This window comes from Tarenaya hassleriana, unplaced genomic scaffold, assembly GCF_000463585.1.
Source record: "Tarenaya hassleriana unplaced genomic scaffold, ASM46358v1 Cleome20, whole genome shotgun sequence".
Taxonomy (NCBI): domain Eukaryota; kingdom Viridiplantae; phylum Streptophyta; class Magnoliopsida; order Brassicales; family Cleomaceae; genus Tarenaya; species Tarenaya hassleriana.
Window position 1 is genome coordinate 1,167,482 of NW_010965373.1, and position 20,552 is coordinate 1,188,033.

Sequence of the window (20,552 nt, forward strand, 5' to 3'; positions counted from 1 at the left end):
TGACATATATATATATATATATATATATATATATATATATATATATATATATGATCAACAACGACTGCAAAGAGATGATTTGAAGAAATCCAAATTCTTTTAGATGATTTCACGGTTAGATGGACCTGGTTATGTGTTTTTTATGTTTCAATTTGCTCACTCGGTTTCATCTCCTGACTCGAGCAATTTCAAATAGGAAAATATCCAAAAAAAAATCTCAAGTTTGTAATACAAGTCCGGTCAAAATCTAAATTAATTATAAATAAAAATAAGCAATTGTCTTTATAGATACATCCAAAGAACTACTATTAAACAATATCGTGCAAACTAAACGCAAAGGAAATGGAAGAGAAATCCAAAAACAAACCCTAGTTTTCCGATGCAGAAAATGTTAGACTAGTCTAAGTGATGAGATTTCTATATCAAACCAATCAAAATTATCATATTTTAGATATAGATGTTGTGAAACTATAGAAGTAGAAACTGGAAGAATTGTTTTCTTATTCGATCTCAGGAAGAATGTCTTCCTTAAGTAGAAGTACAAGGAACTGAAAGTTACGTAAATGCAGGAAACAGAGCATATCTAAATAGATATGCATATACAGATGAGATAGAAATATAAACAACCAAATCGTAACCATATATATCTAATACTCCCCCTCAAGATGGAGTGTAGAGAGAAAAAACACCCATCTTGGATAGCAAATGTCTGAAAATCTCCACCGAAACAGGTTTTGTCAAAATATCAGCGAGTTGGTCGCGAGAAGAAACATGTAAAGGCTTGAGAAAACCGGATTTGCAGCGATCTCGGACGAAATGACAATCAAGTTCAATGTGTTTGGTCCTCTCATAAAAAACCGGGTTATTAGTCATCTGAACTGCCGATTGATTGTCACAAAACAACGGAATCGGCTGAGGGACAGAAACATGTAATTCCTGTAACAGAGCTGCAATCCAGACCATTTCGCAAGTGGTTTGAGCTAATGCTCTGTACTCTGATTCAGTTGAACTACGGGAGATAGTCTGCTGTTTCTTCGACTTCCAAGATATCAATGAATCGCCCAAGAAAATACAGAAGCCCGTCACAGAACGACGCGAATCGGGGCATGCCGCCCAATCAGCATCTGAAAAAGCTCGAAGACGAACATCAGAGGATGACGAGTATAATAAACCTTGGCCAGGGTCGTTCTTTAAATAACGTAAAATCCTGTGGGCAGCCTGTAGATGAGCCGTCCGAGGTTGAGACATATATTGGCTCAGTTTCGTTACAGAAAAACTGATGTCTGGACGAGTGATGGTCAAGTAAATCAATTTCCCGATTAATGCCCGATAATGTGACGGATCAGAAAGAAGGTCACCTGATTCAAGACCCAGTTTCATATGAGATTCCATCGGGGTTGCAATGGGTTTGCATCCCAGCAAGCCAAATTCATCCAACAATTCCAACGTATATTTACGTTGACAAACCGAAATCCCGTGGTTGGAACGTGCTATCTCCAATCCAAGAAAATAATGCAAGTCACCAAGATCTTTGATCTGAAAATTCGAATGCAGTGTGTCCTTCAGAAGCTTAATCAAATCTGCATCATTGCCAGTAATCATGAGATCGTCAACATAAATGAGAACTGCAACAATGCTGGAACCTCGAGTCTGCACAAACAGAGAAGTATCCGATGCAGACTGAATAAACCCAGCAGCGAGAAGCACTTGAGAAAGCTTATGATTCCATTGACGAGAGGCCTGTTTGAGGCCATAAAGAGATCTGTTGAGTTTGCAAACCGAGTTAGGAGGGACTGTCTCCCCCTTAAGCGTAGAATATCCCGGTGGAAGCAACATGTAAATCTCCTCACTAAGATCGCCATTCAAGAAAGCGTTAGAAACGTCCATCTGACATAACAACCATTTATTCGCAGCAGCTAGTGCAAGGAGAACTCTAACAGTCGTCATCTTGGCTACGGGACTGAAGGTTTCAAGATAGTCGATACCTTCGAGTTGAGTATAGCCTTTAGCGACTAACCGGGCCTTATGTCTCTCTACCGAGCCATCCGGGTTGTACTTAGTTTTGAACACCCATTTGCACCCTATGGGTCGTTTCCCGGAAGGAAGAGAGCAGATCGTCCATGTGTTGGTGCGAGATAGAGCACCCAACTCGAGTTTCATAGCCTCTTTCCAGTTATCGAACTTGACAGCTTGTGAAAAGGAAGTGGGTTCAGGTGCAGTGGAAATCGAAATGACAAAGGTTTTGAAAGGCGGGTTCAGTTTCTCATATGATAGAAATGAAGATAAAGGAAAATATGTAGAAGCAGAAGTGGGTGGTGATGTGTTATGAGAAAGCATATAACAGTGATAGTCGGATAAATATGCGGGAGTTTTGATCAGTCTAGCTGGTCTGGCAATGTTCTCTGAGATAGATGATGTAGAGGAAGTCAAAGGCTGAATATAGGGAGATGAAGATAAATGGGTGGAAGACAAAGAATTTGACGGGGAAACAGAGGAAGAATAAGAAGAAGGCTCATCGTAAAGAAGGAAAGGAGACACTGGACATGAAAACAAATCACGAGTTGAAGGTGGCAAAGTTTCAGACTGAAACGGAAATTGAGACTCATGAAATATGACGTTGCGAGATATACAGACCGCGTTCGACTCCAAGTCCAGAACTTTGTATCCCTTGGTACCAGATGGGTAACCAAGAAAAACAGCAGGTCGGGCTCGGGGAGAGAATTTATGTCTGTCTTTTGCATGGGTGGAATAGAAACAAAGACAACCAAAGACTCTAAGATGTGAATAACACGGTTTGGTCTTGGTCAGAATCTCAAACGGAGTCTTGTGGTTCAACAAAGCAGTCGGAGTTCGATTGATAAGATAAACCGCTGATAGAATGCAATCGCCCCAATATTGGATCGGAATATTGGATTGAAAGAGAAGAGCGCGGGCAACATTCAATATATGTTGATGTTTGCGCTCGACAACCGAGTTCTGTTGGGGAGTGTAAGGACAAGCAAAGTGATGAACAATCCCTGTTTGTAAAAGAAGATCGGTGAAAGCAAGTTCAGGGGCGTTATCAGTTTGAATAGCTTTGATTGTTGCAGAAAACTGTGTATGAATCATAGTAAGAAATTGAGGAAATTTGAACGAAACCTCATGTTTATTCCGTAACAAATACACCCAAGTCACCCTCGTACAGTCATCGACAATAGTAAAAAAATACTTATGCCCATCAACCGTAGGAGTATGAAAGGGGCCCCAAATATCAAGATGCAACAAATCAAAAGGATGCTCGGACAAATGAGCTGAAACAGGAAATGAGAGATTTTTCTGTTTGGCTAGAGGACAAACCGAACAGAAAAATTTATTATCTGAAGAAGACGAAAAAAGAAGCTCCTGAGAGTTTGCCAAACCATGGATTCGAATGTTGGATGGATGTCCAAAACGGTTGTGCCAAACTTCAAGGCTGGTAGCAGAAAAAACATAATGTGGCTGGGGAAGAGGTGGTGATGCAGAGCAGGAAGGTGTCTGCATTTCGAGTATATAAAGGTCATGGAACTGCCTACCCTTGCCAATCATCAAGTCCCGAGAATGGTCCTGGATGATGTAAGAATCACACGAGAAAATCACAGAGAGATTAGTGTGTTTAGTAAGAGAGCTGATGCTAAGGAGATTATAGTGAAAGGTTGGAGCAAATAAAACAGAACGGATGGTAAGCAAGGGAGACAGAATTACTGTACCAGACTGGGAAACAGATATTGAAGAACCATTAGGTAACGAGATGGAAATGGGAGAAACATCAAATAATTCAGAGAACAATGCCTTATCACAGCAGACGTGAGTACTTGCTCCTGTATCAAGTATCCAACTAGTATCCAACTAGCAGCAGGGAGAGAAGTAGAGGGTAAAGAAAATATCGGCTGAAAGGAAAAAATACCTGGGGAATTGGATTGACAAGCTGTTGAGTTCGAATTCGGGAATGAGCTACTAAGACCCTTGAGTTGAGAACTAAACTGAGAAATCAGATTCTGAGCTTGTATCAATGCATCCTGCTGAGAAGTATGAGTAGGTGAAGAAGACTCTGCAGAAGAATTACCAGGAGCTGTGATCATATTCACTCGAGGATGAGATATGTCAGAGGAAAATTTCCTTGCTGAATGTCCAGAAGCATCACGATTCTGCCAAGAACCAGATGATTTCTGGGGATAACCATAAATCTTGTAGCATCGATCAATAGTGTGGCCCATCAAGCCACAGTGAGTGCATTGTGGACGAGATTTGTATTGAGTCACAACTTTGTTCGGAGTGCCAGCATGCTTCGAACGAGGAAACTGACCAGAAGCTTGAAATGCCACAGAGTCTGAAGGCAGAGGAGAGATTAAGCGCTGACTCTCCTCCTGTGAAATGAGATTAAAAGCCTTCGTGAGGTCAGGTAAAGGATCCATCATGAGAATCTGTCGTCTCGCAGGTGTGTACGACTCATTGAGTCGCATAAGAAACTGAACAACTTTCCTTTTGTCGAAGAACTCCTGCCAGCGAGAGGTAATGCCACAAGAACAGTCGTTACATGTGCATTTAGGAAGTGTTTCAAAGTTCCGAAGTTCCTCCCATAAGGACTGGAGCTTAGTGTAATATGCATTGAGATCTAATGATCCTTGATGTAGATTGTCAAGTTGTTGTTGAACATTGTATATTTTCGAAAGATTCGTCTGCTTGAAACGATCTTCCAGATGTTGCCATGCTTCCTGAGCTGTGTCCAGATAAATAATCAGACTTGCAATGTTTGCAGAAACAACATTTCGAATCCAAGTAAACACCAGATCATCACAACGAGACCATGCACCAGCAGTAACATGATCACAAGGAGGTTTCGGCATGGTGCCATCCACAAAACTCAGCTTGTTTTTGGCATTCAATGCTTTCACCATAGATCGAGACCAGACAGTGTAATTTGATTCTCCAATTAGCTTATCTGAAATAAGCGAGACACTTGAGGTGTCGGCTGCGTGAAGGTATAGAGGATTCGAGTATGGATCTGATGGAATTGTGGGTGGTGTTTGAACAGAGGATGTGACATCCTCGGAATCAGAGTGAGTCGCCATCAATTAGATGGGGAAAAAAAAGGAAGAAAAGAATCAAAAGAAAATCTCTGATACCATGTGAAACTATAGAAGTAGAAACTGGAAGAATTGTTTTCTTATTCGATCTCAGGAAGAATGTCTTCCTTAAGTAGAAGTACAAGGAACTGAAAGTTACGTAAATGCAGGAAACAGAGCATATCTAAATAGATATGCATATACAGATGAGATAGAAATATAAACAACCAAATCGTAACCATATATATCTAATAGATGTCGTTGATATTCGCAATAATTAAGAAACCAAGACATGGCTTTTGTTAGGGTTTGGGTTTACGTTCTAAAGCTCATAGGTTCAAACCGTACCTTTTAATAATTATTATTATTATTTAACAAGAACATAAAATTTTCTACTTTCTCAACGTTTTTGCCATATTTCTGTGTAATCATCCTCTATCTTTGAAATGTTTGATTTTTGGACATTGATGTGTACATGAAGAATAGTCCAAAGTGTCGTTAAGTCCAATGCTAGAAGTTTGTAACACGCTTAAATCGTTTAATTTACAGGCATGCATATAAGCGTTAGAAGTTAGGTTTCATGTACTATAAAGCAACTTATATATATATAAGAAATAAAGGAAAAGAAAATTAAGTGCTATCAATTTATTAAATGTCACATTTACTCCTAAAAAAATGGCTTTTTTTTGTGATATTTTGGCTAAATTTATAAAGGCTATTTAAACAAGCAAAGTGAGAACAACTAAAAACACTCTATTTTTCATCGTTTAGTCAATCTAACATTTCTTCAATCAAAATTTGATTAAAAATGAACAAAGTCATCAACTTTCAAGAACAGTTAAAAATTAACAAAGTCATCAACTTTCAAGAACAGAGAAACGCTAACTCTAAACAAGAAAGCGATGAAGAACTCGGAGGAGATGCAAGGAGGCTTGCTTTCTCGGGAGTGCTCCCGTGGGTACTGCAATCGGCCATCGAGCTCGGTCTCATCGATGCCCTCCACGTGGCAGCAGCTGAGGGTGGCTCGTTCCTCTCCCCTTCTGAAATCTCTCTTCGGCTGCCTTGTGTTCCAACAAACCCTAATGCTCCGGACATGTTGAACCGTGTCCTGAGGTTACTTGCAAGTTACTCTATCGTTGAGTGCCGTAGGGTTCGGACTGGAGAAAAGGTGGAGATTGCGTACCGGGCTAAACCAATTTGTCGGTTTCTGGTGAAAGATGGAGATCAAGATGGTTCCTTTGGTCCTTTACTCATGATGCTCAACTGTGACTTAGCCCGGTTGTGCTGGTAATCCTCGAATCGGGTTCGATCAAAATGAAAATAAACTATTAAAAGATTTCGATTCTTGAGTGTTCAAATGGCTCAGGCTCTTGTTCAGCTCTCAAAGTTCATGAGTTCGATCTATATCTTTAGGTTTTTGTATATACAGAAAACTGGTTTGCATGGATATCACATGGATTAGTCTGTGTTTGTACAAATTCAGGAGCCAGTTTAATGAGTTACTTCTCAAAGGGGGGAACGTATTTGAAATGGCGTGTGGGATGTCGTCATTCGAGTACAGTACAAAGGATAAAGGGTTCAATGTGTTGTTCCAAGAGGCAATGTCGGGTTGGACAAAGCTTGTCATGTCGAAGGTTGTAGGAATTTACAGAGGCTTCCAAGGCATAAAGGTTTTGGTCGATGTGGGAGGTGGAACCGGAGCCACCCTCCGCCTCATCGCCGCCAAGTATCCAAACATCAAGGCCGTAAATTTCGATATGCCTCACGTCGTGGCAATAGCACCTTCCCATCCAGGTTCAAGCTTTGTGTTTTCATTACGAGAATCACATCTCTCTCATTTCTTCTGTCTTCTGATATTGGTTAATTTGCTTGTTTAGATATTGAGCATATAGGCGGAGATATGTTCACAAGTGTTCCAAAAGGCGATGCCATAATCTTGAGGGTAACCACAATATTAGACACTCTTCTTTTTAAATCTTTTTTCTATACGGCGGTGTTTTTTGTTTGAATATATTCGATCTCTATGTATGCAGAATATCCTCCATGACTGGGACGACGAAAACTGCTTGAAGATCCTCAAGAATTGCTTCGAGGCTCTTCAGAGCAGCGGTAAACTGATTGTCGTGGAGTCGGTTTTCCCTGATGAACCTAAGAGCGATGTTTCTTCAAAGATAGCGACCCTCGATGATATTGGCATGCTTATTTCAACGCCTGGAGGGAAACAGAGAACTCGGGCCGAATTCAAAACTTTGGCCAATGATTCCGGTTTCGGGGACTGTCAATTCATATGTTGTGCATATGGAACTTCGGTTATAGTTATATGATACTCTTGTCTTGTCTACTTGCTATGATCTGTATTAGCCACGTTGTTATGAAGTTCTTTGTCGTTTCTTCTATAGTACTTTTTCTTCAAACTTAATTACGAGTTGAACAAGAATTGGATCCAACCTTATTCAAGAATAATAGAATCATGACATGTATATATATATATATGATCAACAACGACTGCAAAGAGATTATTTGAAGAAATCCAAATTCTTTTAGATGACTTCACGGTTGGATGGATCTGGTTATGTGTTTTTTATGTTTCAATTTGTTCACTCGGTTTCATCTCCCGACTCGAGCAATTTCAAATAGGAAAATATCCAAAAAAAATCTCAAGTTTGTAATACAAGTCCGGTCAAAATCTAAATTAATTATAAATAAAAATAAGCAATTGTCTTTATAGATACATCCAAAGAACTTGCAATTTTTGTTGATTTTTTGTTTTAACTCTAATTGAAAATATATTTATGTATTAATTTTTCCTAATCACTACTGTTTAAGAACAATAATAAATCTCACAATTTATAAGAACTAAACCAAACTTTGTTTTATGATAAATAAATATCTTATAATTGTATATGACAAACGAAAAAAAAAAAGATAGAAGAGTTAAGACATAGACGATTAACCAATAGAAACGTTTCAGCGCGAACAATATGCCGAAACGATGGGGATGGAATTTAATGCATTTTGCATGTTTTTATTTTTTAGTGTTTTTGGATGGTTTCCTTTTTTAAATGATATGGGTGGTCAGTAAAAATCTAGTTATTTGGGGTTATTATGATACTTTGATGGTTTTTAAGGCAGCAAAAAAAAATATTTAACGCATTGTTATTTAGATATCAAAGTCGTTTCATATAGTAAATGCATAGATGAAACCGAGTGAATGAAAAAAAAACTCGTTTGAATATCTATTTCTGAACTTCTGGATTATAAAAAAAAATAATCGAAACAATATTATCAATAGGTCCGTTCGATATGTTCTATAAAGTTCGATAAATTCATATACAACACAGTACGCATGGTTGTTTCAAATAATAATGCATAGTAAAACCCCATGAAGATTGCGCGTAACACGTTTAGAACATTTATTGATACCCGTAAAGTTTATGTTTCATGTCACTCATCCATCTATGGTCAAGGAGAGCATTAATGCGAAACTTACTGTTGAGGGAAAAAAACACGATTTTTTTAGTAATCTGACCAAAAATTTCTAGAATCGAGGGACTGAAATGTCACATTAAACCCTAACTAAGGCTATTTAGAGACGCTAATATCGTAACTCCGTTCTTACAACACAACATTAGTCTAAGATGAGCAAAGTTGGAAGCTTCCAAGAACAGGGAAACCCTAACCCTAAACCACTTCATGAACAAGAAGACGACGAAGAAATCGGAACAAGGAGGCTAGCTTTGTCGGGATCGCTTCCGATGGTGCTGAGATCAGCGGTCGAGCTCGGTCTCATCGACACCCTCCACGTGGCAGCTGAGGAGGGTAAAGGCGCGTACCTCTCACCTTCGGAAATCGCTCTTCGGCTACCTTCTGTTCCCACAAACCCTAATGCTCCGGATATGTTGAACCGCGTGCTGAGGTTACTGGCGAGCTTCTCGGTGGTCGATTGCCGTACGGTTCAGACCGCAGAGAAGGTGGAGAGTGTGTACCGAGCTAAACCGATTTGCCGGTTTCTGTTGAAAGATGGATGTCAAAAGGGTTCTTTGGGTCCTCTCCTCTTGTTGATCAATGATACCTTCAACTTAGCATGCTGGTAAATATACATATACATACACACACATATATTCATATATAGTATCCAATATACGCACACTGATATCTTTTAGAGAGAAAAACAACAACAACAGGAGCCATTTGAAGGAAGTAATAGTAGAAGGAGGGACTGCGTTCAACAGGGAATATGGGATGTCAGAGTTTGCCTATAAAGAAAGAGAGGGAAGGATGGCGGATTTATTCGAGAGGGCGATGTCGAATTACTCCAAGCTGTTGGTAACGAAGTTTCTAGAAGTATACAAAGGATTCGGAGGTGCCAAAGTGCTGGTCGATGTGGGAGGTGCGAATGGAGCAACCCTCAGCCTCGTCACCTCCAAATATCCTCGTCTCAAGGCCATTAACTTCGACCTCCCTTACGTCGTGGCCAATGCCCCTTCTCTGCCCGGTATCGTTTTCAAATTAATCGCAGGACAATTGTTCTTATTATTATTGATAATCAAAGAGTTTAGATTAGACGATGTTTTTTCCTTTTTAAACATTGGAAAAGAAGTACTTCATTCGTGTGAGAAGAGTGTTTTCTGTGTACGTAGGTATGGAACATGTCGGTGGAGACATGTTTGTGAACGTCCCGAAAGGAGATGCCATAATCTTGAAGGTAATATCTAGCTAGTCACGTGGTTTATACATACACACATACATACATATATACGTATGTACGTACGTACGTACGTAGTTTTTGAATCAATCGTATCTTTAATTAATTAATTAATAAACTTTCGTGTAGCATGTTCTCCACAATTGGAGTGATGAAAAGTGCGTGAAGATCCTCAAGAACTGTTGGAAAGCTCTGCCCGACAATGGCAAAGTGATTGTGATGGAATCAGTATTTCTCGATCAAACGAATGGCCATGATGACGCTTCCGACATTGTTGCTCTTGAAGATGTGTTGATGTTGGTTTTCTGCGAGGGAGGGAGAGAGAGGACGAAGGCCGAGTTCGAAGCTTTGGCCCTAAACTCTGGTTTTGCTGCCTGTGAACTCATTTGTTCGGCATACAAGTGTTGGGTTATGGAGTTCCGCAAGAACATCTGAAAAACGGGCCGACCGTATCGTATCGTATATGTATATGCTATGTCGACTGAAGAATGTTGAATAATTTCAGTTACGGTTAATTCATCGACCCATAGTGAAATAAAAACCAAGATTTCAATTGAAAGAGCTTTGTGCACTGCTTGTTCTTCTATGTGACATTACGTGTTGTCTCACTACTCATTTCATGTTTCTGGTTAAACCGGTCTCACTACTCGTTCCCACAAACGCATATAACGTTACAAAACCTTGCTCGAAGGTTGTTGCCTCAACCTGTTTTTATTCATGGAACACCACCCAACAAGATAGATTATTCGAAAGAACCAACATAAATAAAAAAAAAAAAAAAATCCCAAGGAGAGAAGAAGAGAGAATGGAAAATGGAAATGAGGCTGCCATCTGATAGATAGGAGATCCTTCCTCCTCAAAACTGTGTGTATGTATTCCTCCTCGTAACTACCCTGTATAGCAGCGAGAGCAACACGCTTACCACGGTCCCGAGTTTTTCGGTTTAGAGTTCATCCTTCACCGGCTTCTCCTCCTCCTTGGGCTCCTCAGTTTTCGGTTCCTCGGTCACGGGTTTTGCCATGTTGTCCTCGATGAAGCTTATGATTGCTTCCTTCGTCCTGTCTCCTTCGTACTGCACAATGCTCCCATTCGATGACCTGAAGTACATTGTTGGGAAACCCTTCACGTCGAATGTGTTTACCGGGAAATCGTTTGCTGTTGCGTCCTGGACACGGGAAAGAGAATATAAGCCAGTCAGTGAACATAGACAAAACCAGTAGGATGAGAAAACTCCCATGTTATAGATAGCCAGACTAACTAGTTTCGCAATAACGACACTCGGGTCGCTCTGGAATGAGACTGCGACTTCGTCCAAGATCGGAGCAAGCTTTTGGCAGTGTCCACACCACGGAGCGTAGAATTCAAGCAAAACTGCAAGCGGTAAAGTATCCACCGCAAAGAAAATCAGTCACCAGTCATTCCACAGAATACATATTATGAAGACTGGTAAGGGAATCACACTAACCGTTCTTCCCCGAGTTGAAAACCATGTCGTCGATGCTGTCTGCCACAACAACCTTCACTGGCTCGTTGTTTTCGGTCGGAACAGGTTGAGACTTTCTGTAAGCCTCAACTTTTCCATCCTGTATATGTTTTTATTCAGTTATAAACTTACATATATGTTTATACGCCGACATTCCACAAAATTTCCATGGTTACGCAAAGAAACTTAACCTTGTAGTCCTTCACCCACGATTCGATTTGATCGACCTCCAAATTTGCTTTCAAATACTTCTTGCCATCAGCAGTCTGGATGACGATGAGAGGAATCTGGCTCTCTTCGATTCCGAAGTACTGTTTTTTTTTATATATATATAAATAAACTCGGCTCAGTAATGTGTAAAGACCGCATCACAGGACGAGTGACGGAAAAGAGAGATGAGAAAGTAACCTGGAAAGCTCCTTTACTGGCCTCAGCATCTCCCATAAGAAAGCTAAGACCTTGTCCCTTGAAAGCCTTAGCTACTTCATAATACTTTGTTTTGAAAGACTCGACCGATCCAACGGAGAAGTTCATGAACAGCATTGCCTGAAAATTTCAAATTATTGCTCATTAAAACAGTAACCAGAGAAGGAACGGAATGTCCTAAAGAAACTTCAAGATACTCTATTGAACTTCCTATGAGAGAGAAATAAAGATACCATATGCAATCCAGAAGAAAAAAAATCTGGAATCAATTCGGAATCTTCAGTAATAGCATTTAATCACAGGCAACTGGGTCGAACATTATGTCATCACAAGCAGCACCAAAGAAAGATTGCAAACTTTCAAGCAGAGACTAAGCTACCAATCAATCACCAACACCATCCGGCACATTTCAATACAAAATACTTATCCAGAAACAAAAACAGGGCATAAGGGATATGCCCATATTGATTAAAAACTCTACAAATAACATGGCAACTAAGTTACCTTGGTACCGGTGCTGTCGAAGAATTTGATAATGTATGGATGGTTGGCCGGATCACTGTCAAAGATGGTGACAAGTGGCATGCTAGATTCCTTGACAAACTTCTCCAACGTTTCCATGTTGAAATCCTGATTGCATGGAACATGAATTAAACAAGAAAGTCTAGGAAGATTACTGCATTTAACAGGATCACTGGCCACCGTAATGTACGAACTGGATGTGAACTTGTACCTTGGAGTCAACAAAAGGTTCATCGAAAGGCTTGTATAGCCTAACCAGAGGCCCTGCAACAGATGACTCTCCACGTGGAAGAAGCTTGGCATCCAATGTGTGAGCAAAGTCGCTGTCAGCACGCAGTTTCTCGGCAATGGCCAAGAAGTTCTCATACTCCTCACCAGATAATTCAGGGAAAACTCCAACCTGAAGCAACAGAAACAAACATTCATGAGTACAATCCATGATGAAGTAATGGACAAGAATCCGAGAAAAGGAATAAAAGAGACAGTTACCACAACAATGTTCGTGTCACCCACAACCTCAGCAGCATCCTCAGCTGACTTAATTTCGACCGAAGCAGGGCCTTTTTGCTTCTTCAAGTAAGCGACAATTCCCTCGGCATCACGAGGTCCCTTGTATTCTTGAGATGATTTTCCTCCATTTCTCAGAATCCTGATTTCGGGTATGCCCTGAATCCCAAACTGGTTCGCAAGATCTCTGTTTGCTTCATCGGAGGCATCAACCTTGGCGAGAACGATCGGAGGGTCATGGCTGCTCAACTCAGATGCAGCCTTCTCGTACTGTAAACCAAATATCATCCATCAGTATTAACTGTTGCTAAAATTTTCCAAGTCCTGTCCTGTATATAAATCCTATTTAAATGATCGAAAAGCAAATCCATTACCTCAGGAGCAAGTTGTTGGCAGTGTCCACACCTGAAGAAGAACAAAACTCTGGTTAACCCACCAATAAAGGGCGAAGTCAGATCAGGCATCATTCTACCGAAAAATATGATCGGCAGAATATGATGATGATATTATATCAAAAAATATATAATCAAATCGATTCACATTGATCGGACCACTCAAACTCAAAATCACAAATACTTCATGAAACCGATCAGCTACGCCATCTCGAACCGTCGCATTGAAACAGCAAACGGAATAAGAGGCATGCTAACCCAGAAAACGCAGGAACCAGGAAAATAAATTCAGAATCAGAAGAAGACAAAATTGGGTGGTCCACCAGATTCACGACACGAAATCAAGTGAAAGTTAATTCTTTGAATACGATCAGAGAGGGTGAAATCGATCGAATACCATGGGGCGTAGAACTCGACGACGATGAAGTCGTGCTTGCTGACGGTATCGGTGAAGTTAGAGTGATCCAGAGCCAACACGAACTCCTTCGTCTCTGTCTCCTCCGCACTTATAGAAGACACAATCAATGAAAACAGAAGGATCGAAAACCACGCAGAAACTCTTGACGCCATTCTCTCTCTCTCTCTCTCACCAACGAGAACGTCGTTTGAATTCTCTCGTGTTTCGAGGGAACTCGGATATATATAGATATAGGTATATACAAATATATATCAACACATTCGCTACCGGATTTTTTTTTTTAAACCAAAATGCAGGTTTGTAAAGGGTAATATTCCACGTGGCGGTGTTTCATTGGATAGGTCTCGTCACGATACAACTATTTGGAAGGAATTTGTACATAGCAAATGTGTCTTGGCCTTAGCCGTTATCGATATTTTTCCTATTGTAACCAGCCGTGTTTATCGTGTACATGCAGACGGTCTAACCAATACGTTCCTGCCACGTCATGGAGTAGACACGTGGCGCGCATTGACCTTGGAATTCTCTCGCCTGTTTTTTTTTCCTTTTTGATTATGCAGAAAAATGGTCAAAATAAAATATTGAGAACATTTATATGGTGACCAATAATGGATGATTCGGTTAGGTCTTTTTCCATAATTATTAATTACCCGAAAGGATTATCTTGACACCCCCACATTTATATGCTAATATTATTTCAATTGAGCCATTATAAATTTGTTAAAGAAGAATAATCAAAAGCAAAAGCAAAATTCGGAGACTTCTAAAAAAAAGGGATCTACAACCAATTAACGAATGTATGTATATGTACAAAAATCCCCTACCCATCTAATATCTAATTTCAAGTACCAAAACTTTGAAATTCGCAATTCCAACCCCCAAAATCCAGATTTCACGATGCGCGAGGATACTGAAGCCTAACATGTTCATGAGCTTTCACCACCTCCGAGGTGAAATTTCCCAAAGCCTCGAAGATGGGAATCAGACCTGCTTGCAAGCTGGTCGAAGCTGCATTATTCACAAGCTTAATGGCTTCTTTGTGTCTTTCCCTCTCCTGCTCCAACTTCTTCCTCATCGAATCCAAATCCACTTTCAGATCATCCAGTGCCGAGATCCCGCTCCCCGAACGACCTCCCGTCGAGACCACGCTCTTCCCCGACGCTTCATCTCGCTCCTCCTCGTCGGCCTTCATCCTCGCCCTCGCCCTCTCTGTCCGTAAATCATTCAGCCGTTTCTCGAAATCGTGCGAGACATACTCCGCTTTCACTCTCTGCCTCTGCTCCTCGTCTTGCCTCTCCCATAACTCACGGAGACTCGAGGCGAAGCCTTGCATCGCGTTCGTTACATTCTCCCCGGATATTCTTGCCATCGCATCTTGCCAATCGTTGCATATGACGAAGACGGGAGGGGCCCCGAGCCGACTAGGGGAGAATGGGGCGATCCCGTCGTCAGTTGCTTCGGGTTCGTAGTGAAGGCATCTCGAAAGCCACCCGTTTAGGGACTCCGCATACAATTTCTGGGTGTTGACCCAATCGTTGAAGCTGTTGCACCATTCTCGAAGCTCCATCTCGAGGTCGAGAATCGCTTTCAGACCCGAGTCTCTTTGGAGGCCGGTGTTTGCCCTCAGAGACCGAACCTTGCTCTCCATGATCGCCTGGAACTGTTTCTGGTGGCACTTCAGCATCGATCTCCACATCTTTATCAACCTTTCGAGGTACATACAACATATGGGTCAAAAGATCGGTATGTACACGATATAAGTATCCGAGTATTAGCGACAAACGAGATGTTTTACCCGTGAATTAACTGAGTTAGTTGCGGCTGCAACTCTTCGTCCCTGAGTTTATGTATCCGACTGGAGATGGAATCGACAGATCTTATGCAGACATCGATCTTAGTTAGCAGCTTCCTGATCGATGCCCGAGTAGCATCGATCTTGCTAGATTCCGCTCCATGGCTATCAAGCTTTTTTAGGGTTTTGCACTTCTCCTCGTAGATGACCCGAAGTTTCTCTTCATCCTGACGTCAGAACAATGTAAGATTCTGAGGAAGCCCCAGACCCGTTAAGGATCCCGAAACACCCAATTCGAAAACATCGGTCAGTACCTTAACTTCCTTGTACAATTTCTTCTCCCATGCATAAAGCTTCTCCAAGGTCGACGATAAGTTGCAAGTGAAGCCTCCAGGCTCCTCGCCATTGTATGATTTCGCCATTTTCAACGTCCTCGATGTTAGCCGAACCGAGGGTTGAGGTCGAGACCGAGTTTGCAACATGGATGGTGCTACCAGATACATGATCCTGGAGAAGATCACTGAATTGAAACAGTAAGCATCGTACAAGCAACAATGGCCATCTGTTCTAAATCAACATACGATTTGTTCCAAGCAAGATCTGGAGATTCTTTATGTTCTGTCCACTACATCGGAGTTCATCGTGGGAAAATTCGCCAAAATCATTCTCCAAAACAGATATCTTTATTCGAAGTAGTTTTCGAGAATGAAAGCTATGCCCAGAAATGCATGGTGGAAGGATCATTTTAAGCAGTTTCAGACAAAAGTAAATAACAGAAAGGAGAGAATGAGACAGCTTAGATAAGGTATACCTTTGAACCCATTGTTCTTCCGCTGATAAGGTAACTTGCTGACTTCAAGCAATACAGCCACCTCTTTCCCATACGAAGAGGCAACCTCAAATTCATTCTTGATCTCCTTCACAACTTCTCTAAGATCCCTAGTGCCATGGACAGATAATGTGGTCAGGCTACTAATCTTGGATGATTCGACATCAAACGAGGTTGTGGTCGTCTCCTCCAACTCAAAGCTCACTCCTTTCTTCCTCCCGATCTCTTCTTCTGCTTCTTCCGAGCTCTTTGTCATTACCGTGCCATGCCCACTTGAACTGTTACTACCCTTTCCCTCGCCGCCATTAACATGATGGAATTCATGCCCTACATCACTGTTCGAAAACGATGACACTGTTGAGGAGGAGCTCTCGGTGGCACTTCTTGGCATAGGCACTGCCCTTGAAGTTCCTTCACCGGAATTTCCTCTTCCATTAATGCTCCTCTCGCGGATTTCTTCGATTTTAGGATTGTCATGCGCATGATCATGGTCATGTCTCTGTTCTGTCACAGACTCTACCTCCTTCTTCTTCTTCGTCTTTGTCTTCTTCGTATATTTGTAAGCTTCCTTGATGACTTCTTGCTCTGTTTCCTCTTCCAGATCAGGAATCCCTTCCCTCTCCCTGACTTCCCTCGAATCCGGACTGCTCGAGTTTGACCCGGCAACCGCATTGCTCGGCGGGTGCAAACCCGAATACCCAGCTCCGCCGCCGCTATAATCATACATATCAAACACGTTCAGGTAATCCCACGCAGAAACGCTCGGCGGCGCCGGCGGCGCCGGAGGAGGCGGAGCCGGAGCCGGTGAACTCCGTGGGACCTCCGCGAAATCCCCAGACGACGGAGGGTATCCAAAGAATCCAGATCTCGGGTTTCCAGGGTAATAACCTGGATACCCAAATCCAGGATCCGACGGCCATTGGCCGTTCTCCACTCGGTGATTCTCCGGCTGAAACACAACCGATCGAGATGGTGCCGCAGATTTCTTCATGTAATACATACCCGGGTACGAGTTTGGATTCGGGTCCGGGTTCCCACCCATGAACCCCCAGTCTCCCGGCGGATATGGGTACCCAGATGAGTAGCCCGGTGAATATAACGGAGGGTAAACGGGGGGATAGCCATGAGGGAAACTTTCCGGCGGACGGTAGTGGATATGACCCTCCGGTTCCGGACTGCTTTCAATGTGGATATGACCCTCCGACGGGTCAGATCCGGCTTCCGATCCCGATTCAGATCCGGAAGAGAGATGCAAATGCGAATCCTCTGTATTTTCTTCGTCTTCGTCTTCTTCTCCTTCTTCGATGACCGAGTGCGAAATCGACGTGGAAGACGACGAGATCTTAGGTTTCCGCGGCTTCCCCTCATCGGAGGGGAGGGTAAGCACGGGCGAATCCGGCGAAGACGACGAACCCACGACGAGTTCCTCGTCGACGAACCGGCGAATGGCTTCGCCGACGTCGTGGAGAGACTGGAAGTAGGCGAGATGAGCGGCGGCGAGAGCAACCCGGTGGTTCGACGCCGCTTTGATGAAGTCCTTGCGCTCTCTGCAGAGAATCACAAGCGGTTGATCATCTACCTTGGATCCTCCGCAACCCATCTGAACAACAGAAGAAGAAGAAGGGGATACGTCGCCGCCGAGAGTCCAGACGCTGCCGTTCTAAGTTTCATGGTTCCCGTCCGTACAACCTCGGAAATGGAGAAACCATCGTTTACTTTCCTCCACCTCAGAGAGAAAACCACCCACGAACTCTAAATCTGGGTTCCGCTTGCTTCAACTGAGAACAGCGCCAGAGATTGAAGCAGCCGAGAAGAAATCCCAGAAACAGTAACAGAGCAGATAGAAATGAAGAACTGGGAATATCACCACTGTTGTTATAAATAAAAGATGGGGGAAAACAAGCACTAAACGTACAAAAGAGCTCTCGTGCATGCGAGAAGGTGGCAGAGAGAGACAGAAGAATCCATGGTTGCTGATTTCTTTAATCGTGACCGTAGCAGACAGGAATCAGAGGAGAGAGAGAGAGAGAAATGGGTTTCTGAAAAAAACGAAGAAAATGTTTCGTCGGGTTGCAATTAATTTCAAAGTTTACAAATTCTAACAGATGGGGATGTGTGAAGAAAGCTAGGGATCTGGGCAGAAATTTAATGCGGTCGAATTGGGGAAGTCGCAGATGAGGAAGAAGAAAATCTGTTCTTTTGAATTAAAAAACCAAAGGACTAAGAAAATTTGCCGGAGAGAGAGAAGAGAGACGACGATGACGAAGGCTCGGACGACCCGCCATCGGTAACGCGCTAATGTCATCAATTCCCTAATTTATTGTTTTTTCTCCTTTTAACCCTATATTTATATTTTAATTCACTTTGGCCCCTGCCAAATTACCAAAAACCCCAGGGCAATCAATTTATTTCCTTATTTCCATAAATTTTCGCCTCAAATTGAATTTGATGCCATTTAGGTTTGGGTGCAAAAAATCCAATTTTCTATTTTGGTTAATAATAAGATGGATTATAATCCAATGTGTTTAAGTAATTAATTAAATGGTCAAGAAAAGTTGCATGGATGGTTAAAAGCCTAACTAATAAGATGTCCATGACAAGTTGTAACATCTGTTTGAATGCTTGTGTGTGCATTCATAAAATAAAAATAAATAAAAAAAACAAAAATAATAATGTAATTGCATGACTTGATCACTCCGAATTGCTTATTATTTATTCACAAGTAGCGTCACTTATTCAAATATAATTGTTTATAAGATGTCATGAATTTAAACTTAGATCCCATTTGGTGTTTAATTATGCATTCAGTTTTATCAATTATTTAAGTGATGCAAATTATGAGAGTGTACTTATAGGTGTACATTTGATTTAACCACATATCCAGATGAATCCTATCTAAAGAAATTAATTTGATCTAGGTGATCATTAGAATATAAAATAATCAGAAAATAAATTCATTCTAAAATATTTTTTAATGAAAATTAAATTTTGAATAGATAAAACTTTTTAAAAAATTTAAAACAAAATTAAAAAAAATCTAAATCTAAATAACTACATCACTGATTGTAATCATAGCATGGCATTTTATTAGTTAATTAAATTGAAGTGTTAAGAGTACGATATTAATTCGAATTTTTTGTAGCACCTTAATTTTTTTTTGATATATTCTTTTTGTGTGGCTAAGATCCTAGTAGAATTAATTTTATTTATTTGGGAGGTAAAAACTTGCATATGTTATGTTGTGTATATTCAAGACAAATGAATTATAAAATACTATTTAGTACAATGACTATAGGCAATATTTAAATAATAACCTTTCTAATAATGTAGACAAAAAATGACAAAATCTACTTGGAATATACAAATTCAACTATAAAACTAAGATTATTAACTTTAAAATTAGATTATGAGTATGATTTGTTACAACAAGCATAAATACTTTTTTTTTTGTAGTAGCATTTTCTTTTTGGTCCATTCCCCCATTCAATGCTAATAATTTCATATCCGCCAACATCTAATAATGTCATCATGTATTTTAATTTATTCTCTCTTTTTCTTTTCCTTTTTCAAAATCCCCACAAAAGAAAAGAAAAAAAGTTTTGGATTTATTTTCATAAAGCATAGGACATAGTTATCAACGATTTTTTCTTTAATGAATAGGTTACTAATTACATTGGAGCAATCACACATTGGAAATATATAGTGCAAGTTGCATCACATTAGTTGGGAAAAATATATGTATATGTATATATGTGTATATATATATATCACATATATATTGAAATTAGTTGGAATATGTTATAAATGAATAGTGAAGCTACGGTACTGTTCACGCAGCCGGATACTGTTCACGCAGCCGGACACTGTTCACGCAGCCGGGTACTGTTCACGCCGCCATACGGTTACTGTTTAGCCGCCATACGGTTACTGTTCATAAATACGTATACGTGAACAGTAACTTCGGATTTTCTATAAATAGCTCATTTCTCTCCTTCATTTGTACATAATTCCAAGAAAAGAAAATTATTGAAATCTTGTTCCTGGGTCTCTCAAACGATCGATTTCGGTTTCTAGTTAACGATCTGATTCTCGGGTCTTCTATATTTCTTCGTTTTTCACAACACGTTATCAGCACGAACGCTCTTCTACGACAAAGGTAATATTATATATTCGCTCTAATGATATATACACATATTAATTGATGCTTGAATAGAATTAACCCCAAGCTATATATAAATATCAGTTAATTATTGTTTAAATTAATGGACGGCTAAGCCGCCTTAATTATTTATTACTATTGGACGGCTGAGCCGCCTTAATTATTTATTTGTTACTGTTGGACGGCTGAGCCGCCTTAATTATTAATTTGAAATATTGTGTTATTTATGGACGGTCGT

At 40.8% G+C, this 20,552-nt stretch overlaps 4 protein-coding genes across 4 annotated transcripts; 2 read left to right on the forward strand and 2 right to left on the reverse strand.

The window, feature by feature from the left end:
- Window positions 1–5,834: 5,834 nt before the first annotated feature.
- Window positions 5,835–7,405, forward strand: LOC104814020 (indole glucosinolate O-methyltransferase 4-like). Its single transcript, XM_010541868.1, has 5 exons — window positions 5,835–5,919; window positions 5,956–6,368; window positions 6,565–6,875; window positions 6,959–7,023; window positions 7,115–7,405. The coding sequence occupies exons 1-5, from the start codon at window positions 5,890–5,892 to the stop codon at window positions 7,403–7,405; spliced, it is 1,110 nt and encodes a 369-aa protein (XP_010540170.1). The 5' UTR covers window positions 5,835–5,889.
- Window positions 7,406–8,696: 1,291 nt separating this feature from the next.
- On the forward strand, window positions 8,697–10,359 carry LOC104813666 (indole glucosinolate O-methyltransferase 1-like). Its single transcript, XM_010541352.2, has 4 exons — window positions 8,697–9,171; window positions 9,266–9,576; window positions 9,722–9,786; window positions 9,916–10,359. The coding sequence occupies exons 1-4, from the start codon at window positions 8,720–8,722 to the stop codon at window positions 10,219–10,221; spliced, it is 1,134 nt and encodes a 377-aa protein (XP_010539654.1). The 5' UTR covers window positions 8,697–8,719; the 3' UTR covers window positions 10,222–10,359.
- A 77-nt stretch (window positions 10,360–10,436) lies between these two features.
- LOC104813667 (protein disulfide isomerase-like 1-1) lies at window positions 10,437–13,752 on the reverse strand. The gene is made up of 10 exons (XM_010541353.2): window positions 13,514–13,752; window positions 13,099–13,129; window positions 12,707–12,994; window positions 12,429–12,617; window positions 12,200–12,325; window positions 11,678–11,815; window positions 11,461–11,580; window positions 11,252–11,369; window positions 11,045–11,157; window positions 10,437–10,951 (listed from the first exon to the last, which is right to left on the reverse strand). The coding sequence occupies exons 1-10, from the start codon at window positions 13,684–13,686 to the stop codon at window positions 10,730–10,732; spliced, it is 1,518 nt and encodes a 505-aa protein (XP_010539655.1). The 5' UTR covers window positions 13,687–13,752; the 3' UTR covers window positions 10,437–10,729.
- A 519-nt stretch (window positions 13,753–14,271) lies between these two features.
- Window positions 14,272–18,468, reverse strand: LOC104813668. The gene is made up of 4 exons (XM_010541354.2): window positions 16,138–18,468; window positions 15,641–15,846; window positions 15,330–15,553; window positions 14,272–15,240 (listed from the first exon to the last, which is right to left on the reverse strand). Exons 1-4 carry the CDS (start codon window positions 17,753–17,755, stop codon window positions 14,427–14,429), a joined length of 2,862 nt encoding a protein of 953 aa, XP_010539656.1. The 5' UTR covers window positions 17,756–18,468; the 3' UTR covers window positions 14,272–14,426.
- Between the last annotated feature and the right edge of the window lie 2,084 nt (window positions 18,469–20,552).